The sequence below is a fragment of the Perca flavescens genome, chromosome 2, assembly GCF_004354835.1.
Source record: "Perca flavescens isolate YP-PL-M2 chromosome 2, PFLA_1.0, whole genome shotgun sequence".
Classification (NCBI taxonomy): Eukaryota; Metazoa; Chordata; class Actinopteri; order Perciformes; family Percidae; genus Perca; species Perca flavescens.
Window position 1 is genome coordinate 20,555,506 of NC_041332.1, and position 24,360 is coordinate 20,579,865.

At 41.9% G+C, this 24,360-nt stretch overlaps 1 protein-coding gene across 1 annotated transcript in view; it reads left to right on the top strand.

Moving 5' to 3' along the window:
• Positions 1-5,403: 5,403 nt before the first annotated feature.
• Positions 5,404-24,360, top strand: part of tnrc6c2 (trinucleotide repeat containing adaptor 6C2) — a 55,740-nt gene continuing 36,783 nt past the window's right edge. Inside the window, exons 1-3 of the mRNA XM_028595972.1 lie at positions 5,404-6,159; positions 16,892-16,992; positions 17,305-17,326. Of these exons, the coding sequence (XP_028451773.1) occupies positions 16,930-16,992; positions 17,305-17,326 (85 nt within the window). The 5' untranslated portion in view covers positions 5,404-6,159; positions 16,892-16,929. The remainder of the gene's footprint in view (positions 6,160-16,891; positions 16,993-17,304; positions 17,327-24,360) is intronic.

Consider the following 24,360-nt stretch of genomic DNA (forward strand, 5'->3'; position numbering starts at 1 on the left):
CCAGTGACCTTGGAGGTCAGATGGAGGAAAGCAGCATTAATCAAACTGACGCCCAGGCTGAGGTGGATGATAGCAGGCAGCAATGCTCACAATAACCCCCACCCCCCCACACACACACAAACACTCACCCCACCAACAACTCCAGAACCCCCTCTACCACATTTATATGCATTCTTCATCTGCCTTCATATCTTTTCTGTCTTTCTTTCTGTTGTATTGCTTTTCACACATAACCCTCTTTTTTTCTTTTTCTTTCTGTCTCTCTTCTCTTTTTTTCCCATCATCCATCTCCTTCCTCTTTGCATGCCCTGAACCCTCTCTGGATCTCTGGCTACAAACAGTAAATTAACCCATCTCCACCCTGTGTTAATGGACTTCTAAATATCAGCCCTTGCCTGTGGATATGCCACCAACATTTACATTGGATGTGGGATTGAGTTAGTTGCCTTCTGGACACTCGCAGACATGTAGATATCGATTTGCTTGTTTTGCTCTCTGCTTTGGTGCATATTTTGTGGAAACAGCTTGTTGGAAGTCAGATTGGGATGTTTGTGTGAATGTATGTGTGCATGTAATGAATGTGCAGAGGTACGTGAAAAATGCAGTACCAGACCTCCAATATTGGCCTATACTTGCAGCATTCTTCATGCCCTTTTCTCTTATGTCAAACAAACATGTAAATACAGAATCAATAATTAATAATTATCATTATTTGTACAACATTGCAGAGTTTTTACCCTACGGTCAGGTATAATTAATTTTTCATTTTTTTTTTTTTTACTTTTTTAAAAATACAATTACTAATACTCTACTGTTTCTGCAGTTAGGGATCCATACAGCTACAATATAACTTCCCTGACCCAAATATACAGCTTAGACCCTATACTACCCCAACTATGTAATGCCAGCAAGCCACCCAGTGACAAATAAAGTCAACAAGCAAGTGTGTACATGTGGTAGTGTGGTGTGTGTGTGTGTGTGTGTGTGTGTGTGTGTGTGTGTGTGTGTGTGTGTGTGTGTGTGTGTGTGTGTGTGTGTGTGTGTGTGTGTGTGTGTGTGTGTGTGTGTGTGTGTGTGGAGGAGGCTGGGTTAATCTTTGACCGCTCGTCTGCGCTGATGATAGTATTGATCTGGTGAAGATCTTCTGAAGGTCAGGATATGTTGTCTCTGTTTGGACCGCCTTGATCTTAATACACTGTCTGTCCCTTTACTGCTGGTATATAACAGCATATACTACTTCATTTCTAATAGAAACATTAAATATAACATCAGAGGGCCCATAAAGAGCAAAGCAGTGGACAGAAAAATAAACCTCTGCCTTTTAGGTTTTACAAGTATGAGTTTTAAAGATAAGTTGGACAATGTTTTTGTGTCTGTGTTTTGAGTGATAGGCAAGTAGAACAATTCATGCATGACATTATTATAATCAATTTCTATAGTAAACAGGACTAAGGAAGAATAGTGGATCCTGTACTGTGATGTTAGCATTTTTTGATTGACACTACCTTCCCTCTCTGTGGGTCATTATCATCATTTTAGAAGGATGAAGCAGAAACTAGGCTTGTTAGCACGTAATTATTCATTTGAATCCATAAAGGCAATCAATTAAGCTTAAGTGTGCAATAAATCTGATTAATCAGTCAGTTCCCAAAACACCATAAAATCCATGCAGGTCTTATACCCTGGTAATGAGTTTGCAAGTAGGGAGGGGGAAGGGGCTAATAAGTGAGGGTGCTCACCCACAAACACATACACGCAAACCCCGGTATACAAACCACTTTTGTGGTGATGCAGGTTTTTTCGGGTGATAATTTGACGTATTAACAATTGGGGATGAAAGATAAGCAGGGCTTAATGTATGCTAATATTAAGGTCTGCAGCTTGTAACTAAATAAAGCAAGGTCATCAGGAAACGGCACTCTTGTAATTAATAGATAAATTCATTACAAAAACAATGACTCAGTTCAAAAACACTCATTAACAAGATAAGGCATTTGAAATGAAAATAGAAACGCTAATGTGTTGACAATGAGAGCGACTATATTCAACCTTGAGATGCTGTTAATGCAGCGTGGCTGTGCGTTTGATTGGGGCGAATCTGCCGGCCTCTTTTCCGTCACCGCTGTATCATTCCTCATTATTCTCTGACACACTGGCTCTCTGCCTGCCTCCCTCTATTCCAGCCTCCTTCTATCCCTCTCTCCATCCCTCCCTCCCTCTCTCGCTGGCCTTTACCTGCTCGCTCGCCTCAGGGGAAATTACCACAGCTCAGAAACGCTGTCCTACTGCACTGCAACGCTCTGCCCTGCCTCCCTCCCTCCACCCATACAGCACACACATATGGACACACACAAATACACAAGCGTACGTATACTGTGGACATGCGCTCACACAAGCATGCGTGCACACCCTTTGCACACAAAAGCAGCACCCCCACATACAAACAGAAGCTGCATAACCCCAAGCATTACCCCTTTACCAGCTGCTATGTAGACTGTTTCTTCTTACTATTGTCCTCCCCCCATAATATATTATGTACTATACATAGGTACAGCAGTATATGGAGGATTAGAAGAATTTAGTTGCCAAGGTCTTCTCTATTTTTGTATGCAAGAGTCTAATATTGTATCTGTGTGCTTTTAAAAAAAAAAAAAAAGGAACAGTAACTGCCCCCATGTTTGTATGTACACGTATGCATGTGTGTTTTAGTGCAGAGGAGTGTGAGTGTGTATATAGTCCCCTACCTAATGGTTTTTATGTGTTGAACCTCTTCTGTTCAGGGTAATTCACCCTTTAGTCTTAATGAAAGTTAATGAAAAGGATCCCTCCTCCTCTTATGGACTACCAGCTACTTGCAGTCTGTCTTATCTCTCAAGGCAACTCTGTAGACCTTGGAGATGAGCAATGAGCAACTCAGCAGGATTTACTCTTAACTATTATTTAATGGATAAGCACTTCTATCACATTGCTAATCAGAGCAAGAAAAACTCACAATGAATGTTTCAGCCCAATCGCACAGCTACTACTTGCAAATCTTTGCCTTGAAGTAGCAGAACTGGGAGAGTTAAGAGATGGTTTCATTTGGCTCCTTCCTCTGTCAGAATTATCATCATGACGGTCCTTTTGCATATGTCAAGTCATGCCTTTGGAAATGTCACTTTGAGCGAAGCAGCAGTAGCTTGCTGTCTGCATTTTGATTACACACATACATAAAGTCCAGACTGTGGAGGAGGATTGAGTATTCATAATCAATACCACAATACTGACACCCCCAACTCATCAGTCATTCTGCATCACACAGCAAACTATGAATGTCTTCTTCTAGAATTCAGTGTCTGGGGAATTAGGGTTTAAACTAAGATCTGCTTTTGGATTCAGTGCTGTCATGAAATGTTTGGCTACCCCTCAGATCATGTTTTTCTGGTTAATTCCACAAGATGAAATGTTAAGCATTTGAATAGAGCCTTTGTATTTAAAAAAGAAATGAAAATTCCTTTGATGATCCTATAAATTCAGCTGGTCTGGCATAAACTATGGAATATATTTTGACTTCTAAAGCAAAAGATATAGCCTGTTTGGATTCCTTTTATGTAATTTGTCTGGTCATGTGTCTGCCTTATGTGATTATTGTGTGATTATTATTGTTTCTGGATGGAGTTACTTTTTCTCATGGGAAACATTTTAAAATGATAAAATGTAGCCTCAGAGCACATGCATTAAATATACATGTAGCCACGTAACATACAAGTGTGTGTACTTGTGATGTGAGAATAAAGTGAGTGTGTGTATGGTATGCATAAGTATCTATGGTTTGGTGTATGCATATCCACAATCTGGCGGCAAGCTTTAAATTAAAACCATATGCGGAACGCGGCTCATGATTGGAGTAGGATTAAAACTAAAGGCAGAAGAGCGCACTGAAAAAAAATGATGAGAAGAGAAAAAGAGAATGGTGAAAGGAGGAGAAGTGTATTGTCTGAGAGGGGAAGGAGTGAGCGATTGCCTTTGCTGCAGTCCTACAGCTTGTGTCTGGACTGTTTCCTATTATTATGTATTCCTGTTTCCAGAATGCCAGGCAGACATTTCCCATTGGCTCGCTTCTGTCAGCAGTCTGCTTAAATGTGAAAGCAATTGTGGAAATTGGTGGAGTCAAAGAAACATCTCAGAATAGCTGTGATGAGCTGGAGAGTAGATGTACAGAAGTAAGGATGTACTCACACTTATATACACATAAATACATGCGCATGTCTGCACTGATGCTTTAAGTCGGCACATTCAAAATGCTTACACGGAACACAATTTAATTAGGTGGCATGAACAAACAGCAAATATCTGCGGTTTAATAGTCTGTGATCTGCAGTGAACTACATATCCCTTCAGGCATTTCTGAAGGCATTGCCTTCTGCTCTCACCTCTCTTAACCCAGAGTATGGAACATCTGCTTTCTCCATTCAGATGGAGCTTGCTATTTTAATAGCTCTGGGCATATTGCCTTGAAAAGGAGGGAAAAAAAGTTTTGGCCAGGGCCCCTGGCTTTCTCATTATTAGCAGTCTCTCCCAGTGATGTATAGGAGCTCAGATCAGAGCTTTGCTGAGAACTCTCTCTTACTGGTCAGCCTTCCCCTTTGTGGACTGCAGCCTTGACCTATTCCCACCTCACTGTGTGTGTGTGTGTGTGTGTGTGTGTGTGTGTGTGTGTGTTTGTTTGTCTGTGCATGGAGCAGTCATTTCCATAAGAAAGGAGTGCAGAGAATGAACAGGGGCCGCATTTTCTTTCTCTGAGACGGCTGCAGATGTGGTTCAGGGGGCACGAGGGCGACCTCATCCATCATGTTGGGAATAGCCTGGAATTATCGCCCTATGTTTCTGAACATCATGTGATCAAGAGATTCCTGACAGAGGTCATCTTGGGTAGAGAAACTTGGGGTGGGCCCTTTAAGAGACATTTGAGCCTGCTAAATAAAGTTCTTGATGCAAGTTCCAAATTGCTTGTAGACTTTTACGACTCATCTATTTGCGTCTCTTTTGCACTATTTTGGTCACGAGTCACAGGAAGTATGGCATCTTATTATATTATATAAAGTATAGCTACTCGGAGCCAGAGGTGGTACTTTCTATCTTTACAATATCAACCTCCCAAAATCCATAACAGAGTCACATGTGTTTCTTTTTTAAGCTCACAGTATTGGCTGCACGCTTCAGCAATTGCTTTGGAAATTGCCTGTCCATCCTCTGTGTAGCCGCTTGGAGGTTTGGCAAACGGGGGAGGGCGGGCCGGAGAGCGGCAGGCGGAGTTGGCGTCTGGTGTTTTGGTTGGTTGGGAGTGACGTTTCTGGAGCCACTTCCTGGTCTGTCTGCTCCCTGGGAGGAGGAGAGCGACTGCAGTGTTGTTAGTTTGAACAAAATGGCTGCGAGACCACTGTCAACGAGAGATCACTGAACGCCTACCATGACTGTCCGCTCCGCTGTCTGTATCCACACAGAATGTATTTCCCAGGAGTCGTTTCTCACTTTGCATTCGCGGTAGCCAGCCCGTTGCTAGTCGTCCAGCTGGCGACCTAAACAAAAATATTTATTTTGCACTTTAAAACAAGTTGGCTGGCTGGCTGACGGCCGTCGGCTTGTTCTTATGCGCGAGAACTCATCGGCGATTTTTAACGAAAACTGCCGGATTCCCCCCTTTTGCAAAACCTCGCAACGATCGACGACTTACAACGTCAACCAGCTAACGTCAGCTTGCATTATTTAGCTGCTTTTAAAAGTCATTTTATTCGCGTTATTTTTTTGTTTTGTTTTTGTTGTTAGTGGTGCTTCGTTCCCCTCCCCGCCCCCCTGTATATCGTGACGTTTTAACAAACTGTTTTTCGGCTAGTGTAATTTCATGGAATATTGTACGTTTTCTTTGCTCAAAGTATAAATTACCGTACTTGCTGTGTGTATATCTGGCTGAGTAGCCGTTGTTTACCTCGGTATCACCAAGCTGCTTCAGCAGCAGTAGTCGGCTTATCTGCCAAATCTGACTTTAATTGCGACTGAATCTCTGCTCCATCTCTTTACGGGTAACTTCAGAAAAGACATCGGAGAATGCTTTTCTGCGTATTATTTTCTGACATGCACCGACTCTTCACTGAAAGCTGCCAAAGCTGTGGTTAACGCAAGGTAAGTTTCAAATGAATAACGTTTTTCTTATGTGATAAATCGATGAATGTGTTTAAAAATCGAAATCTTAGGAGCTAGGGGAAAGTGGAGAGAAGCTAGCTGCAATGTCAAATAAATAAGCAAAATAACTACTGTTTATCGCAACATTATTTTTCATTGCTCTATTCAGCCCAGTTACAACTGCGACGTCACAGCAAGCAATGTCAAGTTCCACATCATTAAAACACCCATTTACAATTATCTGTGGTTATTTGTGGGGTCACAGTTAACGATTTCTTCACAACATCAATCGTGTCTGTCCTCAGAAATAAGACTGGGTTATTATATGGATTTCTTCCTGGCGAGCAGCCAAACCCAAAGGGTTTTTGAAGGGGGTCCCCTGCAAAATTAGGAATAGTGCTTTTTTGTTGTTGGATAGATGAGAAAAAAACCTACAAAATCAGAGGTATTCTCCCATGGGAAGCGTTCGGATATTAATAATGAAGGTGATTACTAAATTTAGTATGTGCTTATTTTGTAGGGGCTGGAAAATGGCAGAAACTGTTGGGAACTTTTGTGTTATATCATAGCTCTTAAATGATTGGCTAAGTGGACTGGAACCCACTCAGTACATGGGAGTGTGCAATTTGATGGTTTTTTAAACTGACAAAGACAATTACTTTGCCTTTTTTTTTTATCACACAGTACTATCTAATGGTAGGTCATTGACAGAGTAGAACCTATTATGACAGCACTGTATTGTTTTGTGCTTGCACATTGAAGCTGCAGCGTTTTCTTAGTGTGACACGTTCTTACATTTTATCCGGATTGTTCTGTTGTCACTCTTTAGTCTTTGGTTCATTCCGTAGCTGTATCACATCCTGTATCTTGCACACTATTGTACATTCCACTGTAATATTTCCAAGTACGTTATTAAACATAGCTGTCCTGTCTCTCTTCCCTCCTTTCCTCCACCCCCCACCCCTCCCCGGCTCGGTAAGAAAGCCGGAGATACTGATTGAACTGTCGCCTTCCATTGCATCCCCCCTTCCTTCATCGTGTCCCCAGGCACTGGAGTATAGCTTTTAATATCTCCTCCGCATGTCTTAATTGAAGTACATAATTTCCCGTTCAATTTTACCCCCCACACACACACACACATCTCTGTCACCACTGTCTTATATCGTCACAAATGAATTTTGAAAAAACTGAGAGCGAGCAGCAGTGGCACACATACATTTGCAATCGGATAGGGAGACTGTTCAGGCATTTATTTGTGTGTACGGTACATTCACATTGTGTGTATGCATTCATGCCCGTTTGTGTGTATGTCTGTGCCATGTGTTGGAATGTCAGTATGTTGTCGCAAGTGTTGTGTGTTTGTGTCTGAATCAGCCAGTGAATACACACGTGGAATACCTGTCTTTTTTTTTTGCCATGGGAGTGTGTGACCATTTGTGTCAAGCTCAAAGCTCCGGCAGTTGGTAAATGCCTTGCAGTTGTTCAGGTCGTGAGCTGCCTCCTGCATACCCTAGACACCCAGCTGAGTAACAGACCGACACACACAGAGCCCTGTTCTTACCCGGGGTCAAGGGTCCTCCTCCTCTCAGTGTGCACGCCCATCTTTCCAAAAAGCTAAAGAGCATGCAGTAAGGGGTTGGCTGTGAAAAGATGTTGCAGGGGCCCCTCCGGTGTGTATGTAAAACAAGTGAATAGGGAGAAAAGAAAGACCTAAAGCCTGGAAAGAGAAGGAGGGAGTCCTAGTCTGAGCTAGTTTTCTTAAATATCATACAGTTAGGCTTACCTGTCCCAGACATAACTGCTTTAGCACCATAGTTACCACTACATCCACAGCAGGTGGCTCATCTGGCGGGCACTAGGGCAAATGGTGTGTGTGTGTGGGTGTGGGTGTGGGTGTGGGTGTGTGTGTGGGTGTATAGGTGTGAGGTCACCAGCACTGGGGTTATCTCCAAGCCAAAACATGTCTATCAATGAATGCCAACATCTGCAAATCTAGACACAGAAGTTGCAGAACTCTACATTATCTCAATCTTGAGGTGTATAATTGGTTCTTTCCCAGTGCAACAAGACCCAAAATGAGAAATTCGGTCTCTCACTGGGTCCCACACTCAATTGGTTATATTGCTTATACTTTTGCCATTTTGGCTGCTCACTTGCAGGAAACCCATAACCAATGTTGGCTCTGGATCGGACCAGGCTGTAGGCTGTTGGCATTAAGACATCGTTTTGATTAGAGTGTATTATAACAAAGCCATGAGGACAAACTCTGGCAGTAACTCAATCTGCAGCTCCTTATCACAGAGGAGGCTGGGTCATTTGTTTGAAAGGAAAATTAAAGCTTGCTTTCCCTTGTTTGACCCTTTACAGACAAAACCTGCACTAGTTGCTGTCATTAGCCTGGTTTCCACTACAGGTCCAAATGTAATGGGAATGGGCCTGCTGGTTGTATGTCACTGTATCCCCCCATACACATTTTTTTTCTTTTTGGATTTTATTTCTGTACAGTAGTTAGTCTATTTTCTCTGGAGACTGCAATTAAAATAGGCTAAACAAAAAGTTATTTCTATCCCTCGTCAGACATTTTGTGTTTGCTCTAGTAAATCCCACTTAGTCGTGCTTTGGAAAAGTGGCTTGGGTTGTCTATCCCTTTCCCCCGTCATTGACCTTAGCCCAGGTCTGTCTGTCTGTGGTAGTTACTGAGCCTGTGATTATGAGGCTTTTCAAACAACTGGCACAATCCTGATAGATAGCGTGCTTAACATTGCCGCAGGGTGCTGCTGCAGTAGGGAGGCGTTGACAGTAGAATCAGCTGGATTCAATGGGAGGCTGCCAAAATCCATTACCCTCTTCCTCTGCTGCATGGACGGCTATATTGAAGTCGGGGCGGGGGGGGATATTGAGACTTGCCAGGCAGGTGTGTTTGGTGTGGCCATTGTACTATATGAGGAGTGTTTGTGTATGTGTGTGAGAGGTGGGGGAGTGTATGTTGACTGTGGTTTTGGCAGTAATAACTATAGGGAGTACCCTTAGTTGGATAGACATCACCCTGAAATCAAACGGTATCAGTCTGTCATTAACACTTCCAAGTGTCCACACTGACATTTTCTGTGAGGGGTGTGATTTGTCTTTCTATTTGTGGTGTACACGATTGGTGTCTGGGTCTTCATGGTTTATGCAGCCTGGGTCTGCATGGTCTCACCCACTAATCTGATTTGGTACGAGACAGTGATCTCATGTTATGATAGTCACAATCTTGTCTGCTTATCTCCCAGCCCTAAATTTGACACTTCCTGATAGCAAATGTGTAAGAGTAAGCTGCATTCACTTTTTAGGCCAATATGGTAAAATAATGCTTAGCTTTTCATGGGCAGGTTTAAAGCATAGTTTCAGTCCCGTGTGAAACCAGGTATCTACAAACACAGGTTAACCTCCTGTACATTACTCTATCATACACAGGGCTTTTGCATTAAAGACGTATGGGAGAGTAGCAACCAAATAGTTCTATGGGTGTTTGGGTGGTTTGGGGGTCTGTGTAACCCCCACCTTTTTGTCCAACTTGTGTGCCAATGGAGGGGGCAGAGCTTGGGGGGCCCAGCAGGGGTAAGCCAGCCTGTGATGGAAGCAGGGGGATGGGGGAAGCAGAGCTGAAACCTGCGAGCTGCTGCCTGTGAGTCTTGGCAGTGGTCCAGGGGAATGTTCAATGTGCCGAGGTTTGGTGGGGGCCATCTTCCCTCCCTCTGCTCCATGTCGGCTAATTGGAGAGACGTGGAGAGAAGGAGAGGGCCAACACATGGAAGATGACAGAGAATATGCAGGACATCCAACCTACAGTGTTCCCTTTTTCATGCTCCAAACCGACATTAGACAGCCTTACTCCTTATGCAAAAGGACTTAGGCCCTAGAGCACTTCCAAAGTCTTCAGTTATGTCTATGTAAATGGCACTAGCATGCTCTGCTTTCCTCTGTGCTGAGGCCATGGCCTAGAATAGTAAGCTCAGGTCATTTGTTTGCTGTCTAGAATGTTTTGTCGCCTTAATCAATTTAGGTGCAGTCAATGAAGTTCAAGTGTTTACTTTCACTTTGTGTATGTGGATTGTTAAAGCACATTTGTAAGGGCTTTAACTGCTGAAAAAGTATCAACAAAACATTTCTTGTAGTTGTTAAATTACAAAATAGAATTTCTTCTGGGCAGATTGCATTTTAACAACAGAGTTTGGCATAGCCTAATTCATATTAATTCAGGCATAATCCAGAGTATTTGAGGATACTAAATAATTTTGGCAAAACATATTGTTTACTAATGTTTTGATACAGAAATTGCTGTAGTATTTTTTTATTTTATTTTTGTAATTCATTTTATTTGTTAGGGACCATGTACAATTTTTAACATGTATTGTTGCCATTTGATGCATTGTACCAGAGTTAGCCTTAGGCTTACATTTGTAGTATTCTGTGTTTTTTCATGAGCTGCAATGCACATCTGCAGGATGTAACTGGAGATATTGAGTGTAGATCTCAGGATGCCCATTCTCAGAAGTTCAGTGACATAAAACTAGCTATTTTTTACTCAAGATAGAAACATTACAGTGGGGTCTGTCTCTTACATCTCTCTCCCTGCTTGTTCTTGTCCTCATCTCTGTCCTCCTAACATGAGAGGGGCTCTGTTCCCACAACTAAGCATGTCACTTATTTTCTGTCTCTCTTTCAGAGTCTGTTATTGCTTACACTGTTGACAGCCAGGGAATTGTCTACTGACATTTTGTACATGGCGGCTAAGTCAAAGTAACCTTGAGGGGTGTATAGCCCAGCCGATTAGCTCATTTATCTTAGCATGCATCGTGAGTGTAGTTCTTTTGATTTAGTTTGACTCTTCTGATTTTGACAGTTTGGTGGTTTCAGTGAAGCATTTGAAACAAGTTAAAGACATTCTCTGTCCCTACTCATGTCCCAAACATCAGTTAAGGGATGCATAAAAGACAGCAGTCACACTCTTTTGTAAACCTGGATAGACCTGTTTCCTACACTACATTGCTTTAATAACATGTTGACATCAACAGAAAGCCATTGATGCTTTTTGTAAAATGTAGTATAGTGAATATATCAATCAATGTAAGAAATGGGATACATAACATTTATTATTTGATTGATCTAAACTACAGTTTGAATCGCTAACAGCCAAGCAGTGCTTTCTGTGGTCATCGTAAAAAACTTAGGCTAATTAATAAATGCCAGTGTACGTTTAGAGGTGCTCAGTAAAAAACTTTGAGGAACTCCTGCTTAAGGTTAATTGTGTGAGGTCAGGCATGTATTAATGCTAATAGCACCTCATAGGCTAACTATCCAGACCTTTTAGACAGGGAGTCACCTCACAGCCTCTAAGCTGCCAGGCAGGCACACAGATTAAAACAAATACGCAAAATATGCAGAGCAGGCACAACCACTTATTCTCATAAAACACAAAGCAGTCGTAAGTAAAGACAAACGCATACACCAACACACTCGGCCTGACAGCTTCTTCTTTAATTCAATACGCTTTAGCTGTGGTGCTGGCAGGGAGCAGGCCTGCTTGGTCTTGTGCATTGTGCTGTTTTCCTATTTAATGAGCTGCCACTGTGTTAAAGTTTCATATCGACTTGGCAGAGGAAGCAGCCAAGACAATGAGAGCTAATTTTCTGGAGGCAAACCTCAAAGCTGTTATTTATAAGTGATTCTTTGACTTTCTTTCTCCATCTGCGTCGTCCTTCATCGCCGCTCTCCACCCACCCGTTTGCCCTCAATCAGTCCCTCCTCTACAGACTCCAACAACCAGGACTATTTCAAGACAGTTCATTGAGCAAGTGCAGTCTAGTAGCAATACAGTGTGCTGTATATCTTTACAGGCCACTCTCTCTCCACCTGCTGAAGGCAAAACTGGTATCCCCCGAATGCTTACAAACCTAGCAGCCAGTGAGACTGTCAGTGTGGTTGAGGGATGAAAACACACACAACAACATTGTTATTGCTGCTTATCAACTGTGGAATTTACAAGCTTGTTTTCCCCAAGCCATTCGGGTCGAGTGAACACAAATGCACACCCACACACATTTTTGGAGAGAAGTTGAGGTCTGTAGCAGGTTTTGAGGAATTATTACCCAGGAAAAGGGCTGTCTATGATAATGTTCCATGTAATACGGCTTCTCTGATGCCACAGGAATGGATGGCTTGCTGGCTGAATGGGAATGTTGGTGAAGTGTGGATTTACCACATTCTGTAGCCACAACCTGATCATATTACTTTTTTTTTTTTTTTTTTTTTTTTTTTTGAGAGAGGAAAGCCTCTCCTCTTCTTCTTCCTTCTTTCCTTTGTGATTGGTGTTGTGTCTGTGGTTGATCTGACAGCCTTTTTCAGAACACGTGAAGCTGCATGTTTTCCTTTTCCTAGCCCCTTTTTTTAAATTTCTCTCTGTCTCTCTTCCTTTGTCTCACTCAGTCTTCAGTCCTCAGTGTGTAGCTCTTTTTCTATCACCCTTGCATGGTTTTCCCCCTAACCCCTCTCTTTTCTCCGTTTCTCCCCCTCGTCCCCCCCCGTGTCTTCCTGTCTGCCAGCCTCAATAGTGCTCCGCTCATTTTTTTTCCCCAACTCCTCCATTTCTCTATTGAGGATTCTTTCTGTCTTTTCCCTCTTCCAGCGTAGTCTCTCTCCTTTCTCCCTGTGCCCCGTCTGGTTCTCCGCCGGCTGTCGTTCTTAATTGGTGTTGCTCTGCGTCTGCTTTCATCCTCCGCCTGTTTTTTTCCCCTTCCTCTCATTTTCCCCATCCTCATCCCTCCTTCTCGTCCTCCCACCTCCCTCTCCTCTGCATCGCTGGCGGAAAAAGACAGGCATCAGACAGACTCCTGCCTGTGTACATCAAGCTTTCCCGTGTGTGAGCCTGTGTGTTTTTATGTGACTGGGTTTGTGTGTGTTGTGAATTTCTAGCCCCTTCATTCCTGTACAGTGTGTTCCTGTTGTCATGCCTCCTCTATAGCTTAGCCCCATAGTCCCAGGATATGGAACTGTTTTGTGCAGCACAGGAAGAGAGGATACTGCCTCATTATGCGATTTCTTCACAATTTCCCGGCGGCCCAGTTTGCTTAGACTTGGGATGTTTTCCTACTCAACTCTGTGTTCTTAAGAAAAGCCACTATGTCAATGTAGGATCACTGGTTAGGTTAGGGTTTAAGATAGAGGAGGAGGAAAAAATGGGGCCCTCATATGTTGTATCTCCTATAGCTTTGCTTTATAAATGTGAGGGGATGGTGGTAATTTTGGCTCTAAAGACCCTGGCTTGTCTGTGTGCCTGTTCTAGAGATTTGCATGTATTTTGTATTACTGAGAGAAATTTACTGGTCGCACTGAATTTTTCATAATGTAAAATTCAGTCGCACACTCAAATTTGGTCCAGTCTGGATCCCTGTACATGTAGAAATAGGAAAAGAGATATTGTGGTTTAACAAGCTGTTAGCGTGTGCATTGAAGCATATTTTTGACCAACAGATTGAAATCATCTGCCAGCTTTGCATACATTTGCAACTTTGGACAATACACAGTGCCTCTTTGGACATATTGGTGAACAGCTTGCTAGCTAAGATGACACACAATATGTAATAAAACAATTTTGGCATTTGCTGGGAAGCATTTGTTTTTTTTTTAGCATATTAGTTACTGGTTATTTTAGCTAAAGTGATCTAAGCCCCTTTAATGTAAGAGTAGACTGAATGACACACTAGCCGTGTAGGTCAGTAACTTCAAAACAGGACATATTTTGCCTAATTCAGTGTTATACTGCCAGCGAGGGTAAACCGAGACACCCTAGGGTCAGTGCTGGTGTCAGCAGTACTGGGTGAGAGGGGGAGAGTAGGTAAGGATATATGTGAGGCAAAGGATGTCAGGAGGGAAGCTAACTTTGGCATGACTATGTCAGCTCAAAAGACAACTGTCCGCTCTCTCACATTTCACATAAGTGGTTTTCTACTAGGCTGCCTCCAACATGACAGTAAATATCAAAAACAACAATTTAACTTTAAGCCTTCCATAGTGTATTGACACCTATGAAATTAGATGGTTAATAAATATATTGTTGTGCGGCTGTGGTGGTAATGTTGTAGTATTTGTACCCCTTGTCCTCTGTGACAGCAGCCGTAGTAACCAGATAGGGTAGATCCCTTATTATCTGGGGGGTAAAAGGAGAGACTACCAGGATGATATCGTCAGCTGTAGGCTCTGTCACTTGTAGCAACTGATCGTGAAAGAAAAATCTAGCACATAGTGTTAATGGAAAAAGCCACTTCCCACTTATATCTCCCATCCCTTTCTCTGCTTGCATGCTGTCACTGTGTCTCCGCTCAGAGAACGACTACTGCACATATACTGCATATAATTATCTGAATGCACACAAACACCCACACATAATTTGAGCTTCTATTTATTACCTGAGGGCTGCCTTACCCTTGCTGCTGAGATACAGTAGCACAGTGACACACACAGACTCCTCAGTATGAAAAATAGGACCGTGAATGTAGGAGAGAGAGGGAGAGAGCGATGAAATGGGGGAACAGGGAATGAAGAAGAGAAAATCCAGATGGAGCTGAAAAATGTAAGGATATCTCCTTGCTTTCATTTTACCCTGCTGCCATGGCCACTAGCCTGGCAGTCTTCCCCAGGGTTTGGCTCTAAACTCACTGTTGAGTAGTAGGGCTGGGCAATATATCGATATTGTATGGACATCGATATATATGGCTAGATAGCTTTACATTTTGGATATCGTAATATGACATAAGTGTTGTCTTTTCCTGGCTTTAAAGGCTGCATTACAGTAGAGTGATGTCATTTTCTGAACTTACCAGACTGTTCTAGCTGTTCTGTTGTTTGCCTTTACCCACTTATCCATAATATCCACAATTACTGATAATTATTTATCAAAGACCTTGTGTAAATATTTTGTGAAAGCACCAACAGTCAACCCGACAGTATCACCACAATGTCAATGTATTTGGTCAAAAATATTGTGATATTTGATTTTCTTTATATCACCCAGCTTTACTGTTGAGTGTTCAATGTCTCTCTTCCTCCATCTCTCCGTCTGTCCATCTGTATGTCTGTTTAACCCTTGTCTACTTTCTCTCTTTTTTTTTTCTCTCCCTTACCCCACCATCACGGAGTCTCTGTGAGGCCTCTCCTGTCTTTTTGATTGACAGCTCCCTCCTCCTGCCAGTGGGCAGCACAGTGGGAGGCAGGCCTTTCATTAATCTTCTGTTATGAGCGTTGTGATTCATTCATACATTCAGATTTTGATTAATTTCCAGGCCCTGTGTTGGCACATTTTGTATGTTGTGTTTATTTTGCTTGTCAGGGACAGTACACATTAATCAACTAATGATTTTAATTATCGATTAATCTGCCTTTTTTTTTTTTTTTCTTCTCAGTTAGGGAAATAAAATAAAATAAAAAAAGATTAACAGTTTAAAATCACAATAATGTAAAGCTTGAACCAGCAAATGTTTGACATGTTTGCTTGATGAATTACTTTTAACGATGACTTGTCAGACCTTATTTGGATATCATCATTTAGCTATTACTCTAAACACAGTCCAACATTATTATGCAAAATGATCAACTAACCACTGTTAAAAAAAGGATTTGCGGAGACAGAGTCCATTGTTATCGCACACACACATGTTAAAAGCTGGTATACATTACATGCAATCCAAAGAATTTATCCAAGTTATAACAGACACCAACCCATAAAAAGAAGGTTTTGCACGTGCGTACATGCACTCTTTGCAGGATAGCCTGCAAATGAGAATAGACCATTCTGTTAGACTGGCATGAAGATGATCGATTGTATTTGCATATTTTAGAGAGCGGTATCATTGATTTGATATGACATAGTGCTGTGTTATAGATTAGTGTCCATTGCACTTAGTGAAGACTGAACACACACATTCAGTCCCTATGGCCCAGCTCATGCCTCTAATCGTTTCCAGGAGCTGTCACTAAAGCTGAGCCAAAGGAAATACAGGCTGAAAAGAAGCACTTAGTTTCCCTGGTCCTTGGGTTAGTTATCTCACTAGTTTGACTCACGGCCGCTTACTTTGTAAAAAAAGAAAAGAAAAATGGCCTTGTGTCCTATTTTTTTTAGTCCGTTGGCCTTTATGTTTTTTTTTTTTTTTCAGTTCTTTTTCATCCCTTGCCTTTTTATCTTCTTGCCATTTTCTGCTGTATTTAAACCAGCCGTTTTACACAGGCCTTCACTCTTACTGTTCACTCACTCTCTCTGTGTATTTATCTCTCTCTCTAACTCACATGCACGCCTTTTTTTTCCTTTTTCATAACCCGTCCATTCCACCATCTCCTTTTACACTTTTTGACCATGAGGAAAAGTGTTTCTCAGAAGTGCCTGACATGATTTTTGTATGAGGTTGATGATTGTGGATGGAAAGGTTTTTCCAGACAGAGTGCTCTTTGGCTCTGGGCTACACATGGATCAAAGGAAAGGGGTTGAAAGTGTATATGCACTGTGTGTGTGTGCACATATTTATGCATTTTTGTGTGGAATATTGTTTTGCATAGACAATGTGAATGTGCCTGAATGTCATAATTGTAATACTGTAATTTTAATAAGGAAAAAGAAATGGACATATCTGAGCTGAAACCTAGCCCTTCTCCTTTATGTTTTACTCATTACTTTTACTTTTTTTCTTTTCTTGTTGGGCAGCTGAGAGAAGCTAGCGACAGAAGAAAGAGAACCATTTGATGGAAGAAAAGAAAAAGAAAAAACAAGAAGAAAAGACCAAGACGGACATCGCTCAGAAAAAGGTGAAAGTTAAATGATGCACGTTCACACAACCATTATAGAAGCTGTGCATATGAATTTTTAGTCTACCAGCAGGAACTTAAAGCTTAGTGTGTACAGTTAGTGCTTTTTTAAATTGATTTATTATTTTTTAAACCTTGAACAACTGAAACAAGATTGGATCAATTTTACTAAGTAATGCTAGCCCCTTTCCTGTTGAATAAAGTCTAGGTTTTGTCATAAGGCTCTTGATTTATTTACAGTTTTGAATGATTGTTAAACATTACCCTCGTTGTATTAAGTTCCTAACTTCATTTCTCTCTCTTTCCTTGCAGGCTTCTGATCAGAAACCCAAAGGTGAGCGTCATGATCAAGTAAACTGCACCCTCTCATCTACCTTGTTCTCTAAAGCTGCATCCCAACCACTGACAATACATTAATCAGCTCTGATTAACACACACTGGCCCGCAAAGGCACACCCACATATTATTCACGCATTACACACACAGCATTTAGCATTCTCGTATACAGATGGACACACACATTTTGCACATGCATGCACAATTGGGCCATTTGACTCTCATGCGCGCACACACACACACAGCAGAGCAGAGCAAATACAGTGGAGTCTAATGCAGAGTGATGCAGAGTGACACCCAGTGCGCCCACAGCACCAGGCAGTGAAGCGTGAGGGCACCCAGACAGTGTGCGTAGAGGGATGGGGGGATGGGGTAAAGGAGGAAGACAGAGAAAGAGAGGAATAAAAAAGGGCATGAATTTCAGCTGAAATGCAGAGAGGGGGGGACTGAAAGAAGAGTGTCCTCACATGCCCTGTGTATTCTTTTAAGATGCTAAAATAGATCTTCAGAGAACATCGCTATTAAATTAGCTTTAGTTTCTTTTGAAATGTTTACAAACTAGCAAGAGTTGCCTCTACTTATCTTGCTTCAAAATAATGGAAAGGTCATACCTATATTTCTCAACATTTTAAGAAATATATAATAAAACATTTAAATAAACGAATGACTGTGTGAGCGAATGTACGAGTCCCTATCGCCTTTTCTCTGCCTATTGTCTTGTATGATGTCTGCTTTTAGACCTGAATTTTCACGTGTCTTAGCCACTGCTAATTGTCCCACATAGCATCCTGCTTTGTTGTCTTTTTACAAAGCACCACTCTGGTGTAATTCCTGCATTTACAACTGTATATGATGTAATTAATGCAAAAATGCTTGAGAGGCCCACGGACAGTGGCACAGCTAAGAAGAAGAAGGGAGGAGGGAAGGAGAATAAGAAAGAGGAAGTGTAACAGGGCGTTCTGGGGTCAGATAAAAGCAAAAGATGAAGGAAGGAAAGGGAGGAAAGAAAGTAATGAAGCCGTGAGCACTTTAGACGAGTGCCAAAAATGACCGTTGGGAGTCAATGACGGTGCTAATATGGAAGAGGACTAATGACATGGACATTTGTTTTATGGTATGTTTAATGAGAGATGGAGAGAGAAAGGGACATAGAATGAGAAACTGATTGTGTGTATGTAGTGGGTGCTCATGCAGACAGAAAGATAAATGGGGAAAGAGGGCCTGTTTGAAGACTAATCGTTCAGTGAGCCATCAGGATCTCTTAAGTTTGCTCATAACCTCCCATCTGCAATATCTCTTAAAAGGAAGGTGGCATCAACTGGAATGAGTTGAGTTTTCATGCGTGACTCTAAATAATAGAGGTGTATGTGTATGCATGCAGGGAGAAAATCAGTATGCAGTAGTGATTTGTCTTTCCATCCATATCAGTGAATTCTGCCTTCCTTATACACTCTCAGAAATTCATAGACCTACACATGCACACCACCTCCCCCATCCTCAACGCCTTTTTCTGCTTTCCTCTGCAGGCCTCCTTGGTCCCGGGCATTTCAATTTGTTTGCGGTAATCGATCTCGGCCTGGCGCGTTCATATGTATGAAAATGAGATAAAGCTTTGGTGCAGTGGAATTAACTTCTCTGCCCCCCATTAGGCATGGAGCTAAACCGAACGCAGGGTTCCAGGAGGCAGTGTCCCACTGCCCCAACTCACCTCCCCCACACAAACAGGCTGGACCTCTGATGCAGGGCCCTCCCTCCCAGTTCCCATTACCTCAGAGGGATGCTGATTATTCACCCCCAGCACACACGCAGCTTCATCACAATATCTGCCCCCACTGCAATCACAATCAGTCAGTTTGACTGCTACACATACTTGACAAAAACATGCACATGCCAAGACATACAACACACACACACACACACACACACACACACACACACACACACACACACACACTGCAGGACTGCAGTATCTGAAAAGCGAGTATCTGTCAAGCTGCAGATGTTTGTTCCTAGATGCCCACAGTCATATTAAAAGACATGCACCCTCCTCCCTACAGCGACTTAGAGCCTTTCAGTGTACTCAGTGACTAAAGCAAAATGCTTACATTGTGAAACGGCAAAGCAGCAAGGGCAGTCATTTCCTAGCCGTAGTGGCTTTAAGCATGCACACACATATTATTGAAGTCAACAGGAAGTTACACAAATGCTATTCATGAAACAGGTGGCTACACACAGGCACAGAAAGCCACAGTAATACCATAGTGCAGCCATCGCATTCCCGCACCCCGATAATCAGAAAATCTGCCATCTCCATTTTTGCTGCTCATGCACTTTTCCGCTGCTGAAAGGTTAGAGAACAAATGTAATGCCCGTCACTGCCTCGTCCCCTCCCCTTCCACCCTACCCACGCTGTTTCTTCCGCCTGTTTCATTTCACCCACGATATGCTCATCCCCGGCGACCACATCTAAGGAGAAACATATTTTCACGGTGTCACCACAATGATAACAGCATTGTGTTTTTCAAAGTGGCAAGAGACGCACATAAACACAAGTGTGTCGTATAATTCTGTATTGGATTAATTTGTGATTTCACATGCTATTAATTGCGTCTTCACTTGAAAACGCATTTCATGAATCGCAATCTAATTAGAGGCTAATTTACTTTAGCATTTGCACTGTTTTTCTCTTCTGTTAAACACATTTATAAACACTCAGTGACTTAATAGTGAATAGCTTGTGAATTATATCCTTTTGGATTTATGACTGCCAAGCATAATTGTTTTTCCTCTACCCCCCCGTGTGCTCACCCCACATGCATGTCAAGTGCGAGAGGAGAGTGAAGGGATGGAGGGAGAGATGGGGTAGAGAGAAAGGAAACAAGAGGGGCGCACAAACTCGAACAATGCTTTCCTCTCTGTGTATTCATGTTGTATGATCACTCACAAGCTGCTGACAAGAGAGCCCAATTGTGTGCCTCTTGCCCCTCCCCCGTCACCACCTCCTCCCCCAACAGTGAGCTGCTTCATGTCAAATATCAGGCAGATTAATAGGATGTAGCTCAACCGATATGAATGACAGTTTAGCCCGTGATATGAAGCCATGGTGTTCGCATATATATGTGTCTGTAAGGTTCAAACACCGCCAGTATGCCTGCATATAGAACACCTCTCGCTTTTCCCTCAGGCCATTGTCAAATAGCAGTTAGAAGAAAAAGAATGTTGAGACCATAGTTGAGATACAATATTATTCTGCTAATTGAATTTGACTTGATAAGATTGCTTCTATTAATTGTATATAGAGAATGGTTATAATGCCCTGGAATAATAGTCATACTATATACACATTGGGACTGTAAATAAGTGGTACTTCATTTGCCTGCTGTGTTCCCTATGCTCTAATGACCCTGGGGCTCTGACTGTGGGAGACCACATCTTTGATTTGGGTGTCAGCATTCAAATGTTTAAGATACCAATCATCATGCTACATATCTATGAAATTCAAAGGACACTTATCCTTAGGCAGTTGTTGCCCTCAGGCACAGACCTCGAATGGAGGTGTAGTGTGATCCTGTTGAAGCTTGTTACCCAGAGAGAGACTATAAGTGCTAAAAAGCAAAAGGGGGTTTCTTGGGGAAACTCTTTCATAATCTTAGCAGGCCATTGAGGGACAGCTGAGATGAACAATCGAAACAACTACTTACAGAGAGAGAGGGTGGACGATGCGTAGTATGGGAAGAGGTCACGGGAGGCATGGGGTCACGACGCAAATGGAGGTGCGTTAGGCAAATGTCAGTCTCTATAGCAACGGCCCGTTATAGGAAGGCTGAGGGGTGATAAATCTCTCCTTTTATTTTGTGTGTGAGTGAGGGTGTTTCTGTTTTGCTCTACTAATACTGACAGATGGGACCTCATAGAGACACACCCACTTGACCCTCCCTTGTGTTCATAAACCCGTCACGGACATACATTTGCCTTCCATGACAAAAAAAGGTCCTCTTGGTTACCGTTTTTAAAACAACCAAGTGTCATTATAAGCGAGAATATAGTCAACGTAGTATGTGGATTGTAGACCAAAAGTATTGAATAGTGTAATGATTAACTACTTCCATAGAAGGAAACAGTCATATTGCTAGTGAAATGAGGAAAAAAGGAACCTAAATCTGCGCTGACCGAGAATTTGCGGGAAATGAGAGGTGTGATATTAAGAAGGTCATGAACTCCAAACTCATTTTGTTAGTGTGTGCCCTTAGTGTACTAGGCAAACCCATCTAAACCCTCTGCCTCTATATTGTTTTGATCAGTTTTTTGGGGCAAAACTGAGTGGACCATGTCACACTACTTTCACTAAGGCAAGGGCATGCTTCTTTTCTTAAGCTTGTTTTGATTGATGCACATAATATTACACCTACAGTACCAGTCAAAAGTTTGGACAAACTTTCCCATTAAATTGAATGAAAAAGTGTGTCCAAACCTTTGACTAGTACTGTATATGAAACCACTTAAAAAAGCAGTATGTGTACAATTGTTGTGCACAGATGTAAACCCATTTTATAAGCTGTATTTTCCTTTACCTTCCCTACCTCGTAGCTCTTATTGGATTAAGAAACCCACCATTGTGCAGGGCATACAAGCCTGTGTGTTGTGTCCATCCCCCAAAAAAAAAACATGACTGCATAATAAAGTGGCTCTGCAGACAATAGACAGAAGAGATGTGGGAACCTGCGCTGCCTGGCACTAGGCTCAGGGAACCAATCACAGTTGTTAACTATAGGCCTACCTTCTTGCCCATTTTGCCTTGTTTATAGATGTTCTACTCTCTATCTGATTAGTTTATGCATTTCCCTCTGCCTTGTATGCTGTCCCCCCCCCATCTATGCTCACTTTTTCTCTGTTCTTATGCAGTTGATCTTTCTCTCGCTCTCTCTCATAGTGTGTAATTAACCATTTAGTGTGAAGAAGAGCTGTAATTAAAAGTTTGGTGCAAGGTTGCAGAGAGCGCCTCAGCTGGAGGGTTTAATGGAATTTACAGTGCACTGGATACAAATGCTAATTTAATTGGCAATCCTTTTCAGCTTCAATTGGAGGTACTAAGGCCATCACCACATTAAAGTCTACATTTAGTTTTCACAACACAACTTGCACTTGCACCGCTGTAACTTAAATATTTCCGTGTTAACCTCTGCCAATTAAGATGGTTAAATTATTTACAGCAGTCTATTTTTGTCTTATGTATTAGTTTCTTATTAATATATCTTAAAGTTACCAATTTATAAAGTACTTGGACATATTGCAGTCAAAGGCTATTGTTTTGTCTCTTCATCACTTTTGTAGTAAGAGGATGATTATTATTGATTATTTAAGTCCGTCACTGACCATCAAGTCAAAATGTCCGGTGTGTCAATTCATTTTGGAAATCTCAGTAAAAATGTCAGTTTGTAGATTTCCTGAAAAGCTTCCTGTGAATAAACATTCATTAAATAAGTTTGATATTAGAAGCTGTCAATAAGTAGTCCTAGAAAGAAACTTTACTTACAGTAAGGGCTCAAATGCAATAAACTTGCAACTTCACTAATATACTGTGTATCTTTCATTGCCAGTCAGTTCATTTATTTATATTTGTTCAGGGCAGAGGGGCGCTGGGTCTCTCACACATACTTTTCTTCTCATCTCTTACACATTCAGACTGCCATTTTTGCCCTCTCATTTGTATGTGTATGTCTGCATACGCACACTCATTCTCACTGATACACTTGTTAAAAATACAGATTACATCATCGATGGTTGCACATTACCCAGCTGGATAGTCTAATAGCAGCACCTTACTTGAAAATTTATATTTTAGCTTCTTTGCGAGAATAATGTAATGATTATATTCAAGAAATATTTCATTGCTTATGCAAGAGAAATTAGATTAGGTCATCTGCAACATAAGGGAGTTGCAGCATGGATACACCCTTGTTACTACAGCAACACAAACACATGCTGTATGCAGCAGGGTCTGTATGAGGCATGCCTGAGCTAAGGGACTTGTGTGTCTGTCTTCTGGGTTTATCTGCTTCTTGTACCAGACTAGCAGAAATAACCAGTGAGCTGACTGAGTAACATCCTCATGTGTAGAGGAAGACTAAATGTTAGGAGTTCAGCTTGTTTGTGTGCGTATGAATGAATTGTTTTGAGACGGGAAACTGTTATGTGATTGTGATGTTGTCAGGAAGGAAATCAAAAGAGGCAGAAAGCCAAAACGCCCATATTTGAAGTACGTCAATGTTTTTTTTTTTGTGTGTTTCATTTTCTGTTCATGTAATAACCACACCAAAACAAGTGGTAAACATAGTCAACTTTGAGTTTTGTTTCTTGCTTCTCAACTAGTCAGGACTTGGGTACATAAGCTGTCATTTAAATTTTAATATCAAATACATTAAATGAATATTCCTTCCCTAGGTCTGAAATTGATTCTAGCAACAACCATTATGTGCTTCTTATTGTTTTTTTTTTTGCATACACATATGCTGGCATGGCTTGGCACAACAGCCCAGCCTGGATTTGAATTTTCATTACAAAACGGCCACCAGCTTAAAGGTGTGTCTTTCGAGTGCCAGTGAGTTGATGACACAGCACTTTGTTAAAAATAGCCTACATGTGAAGTTCGTGGACAAAGTATCTGTTTGAGGGGGAGAAAGGGGGTTGTCACGGGTTGGTGAGACGCCTACGCAGCGTGCTTGGAGGTGGGTTGGTGAGTTTTGGACCTACTCCGAGAAGGTCCACCACGGCCACCCTAAAACTAGTAATGGAAATGCAAATCAGCATGCCATGGTTTGGCTCAGCGCGGCCTAAAGTGCTAATGGCAAAACCCCACTTGAGTCCAGGCCCTTTTTGGTGGCAGGAGCCACCAAGAACCAAAACAAGAACTAAGTTTCAACTTTCTAATTTCTTTAGGTGTCACTGGGTTTCATAAAAAGTTCTGTCACTACCTTCTTTAGTAACACCTAACAGCAGGGGAAAGAAGAGGTAGGGGGGCAACAAAATGTGCAC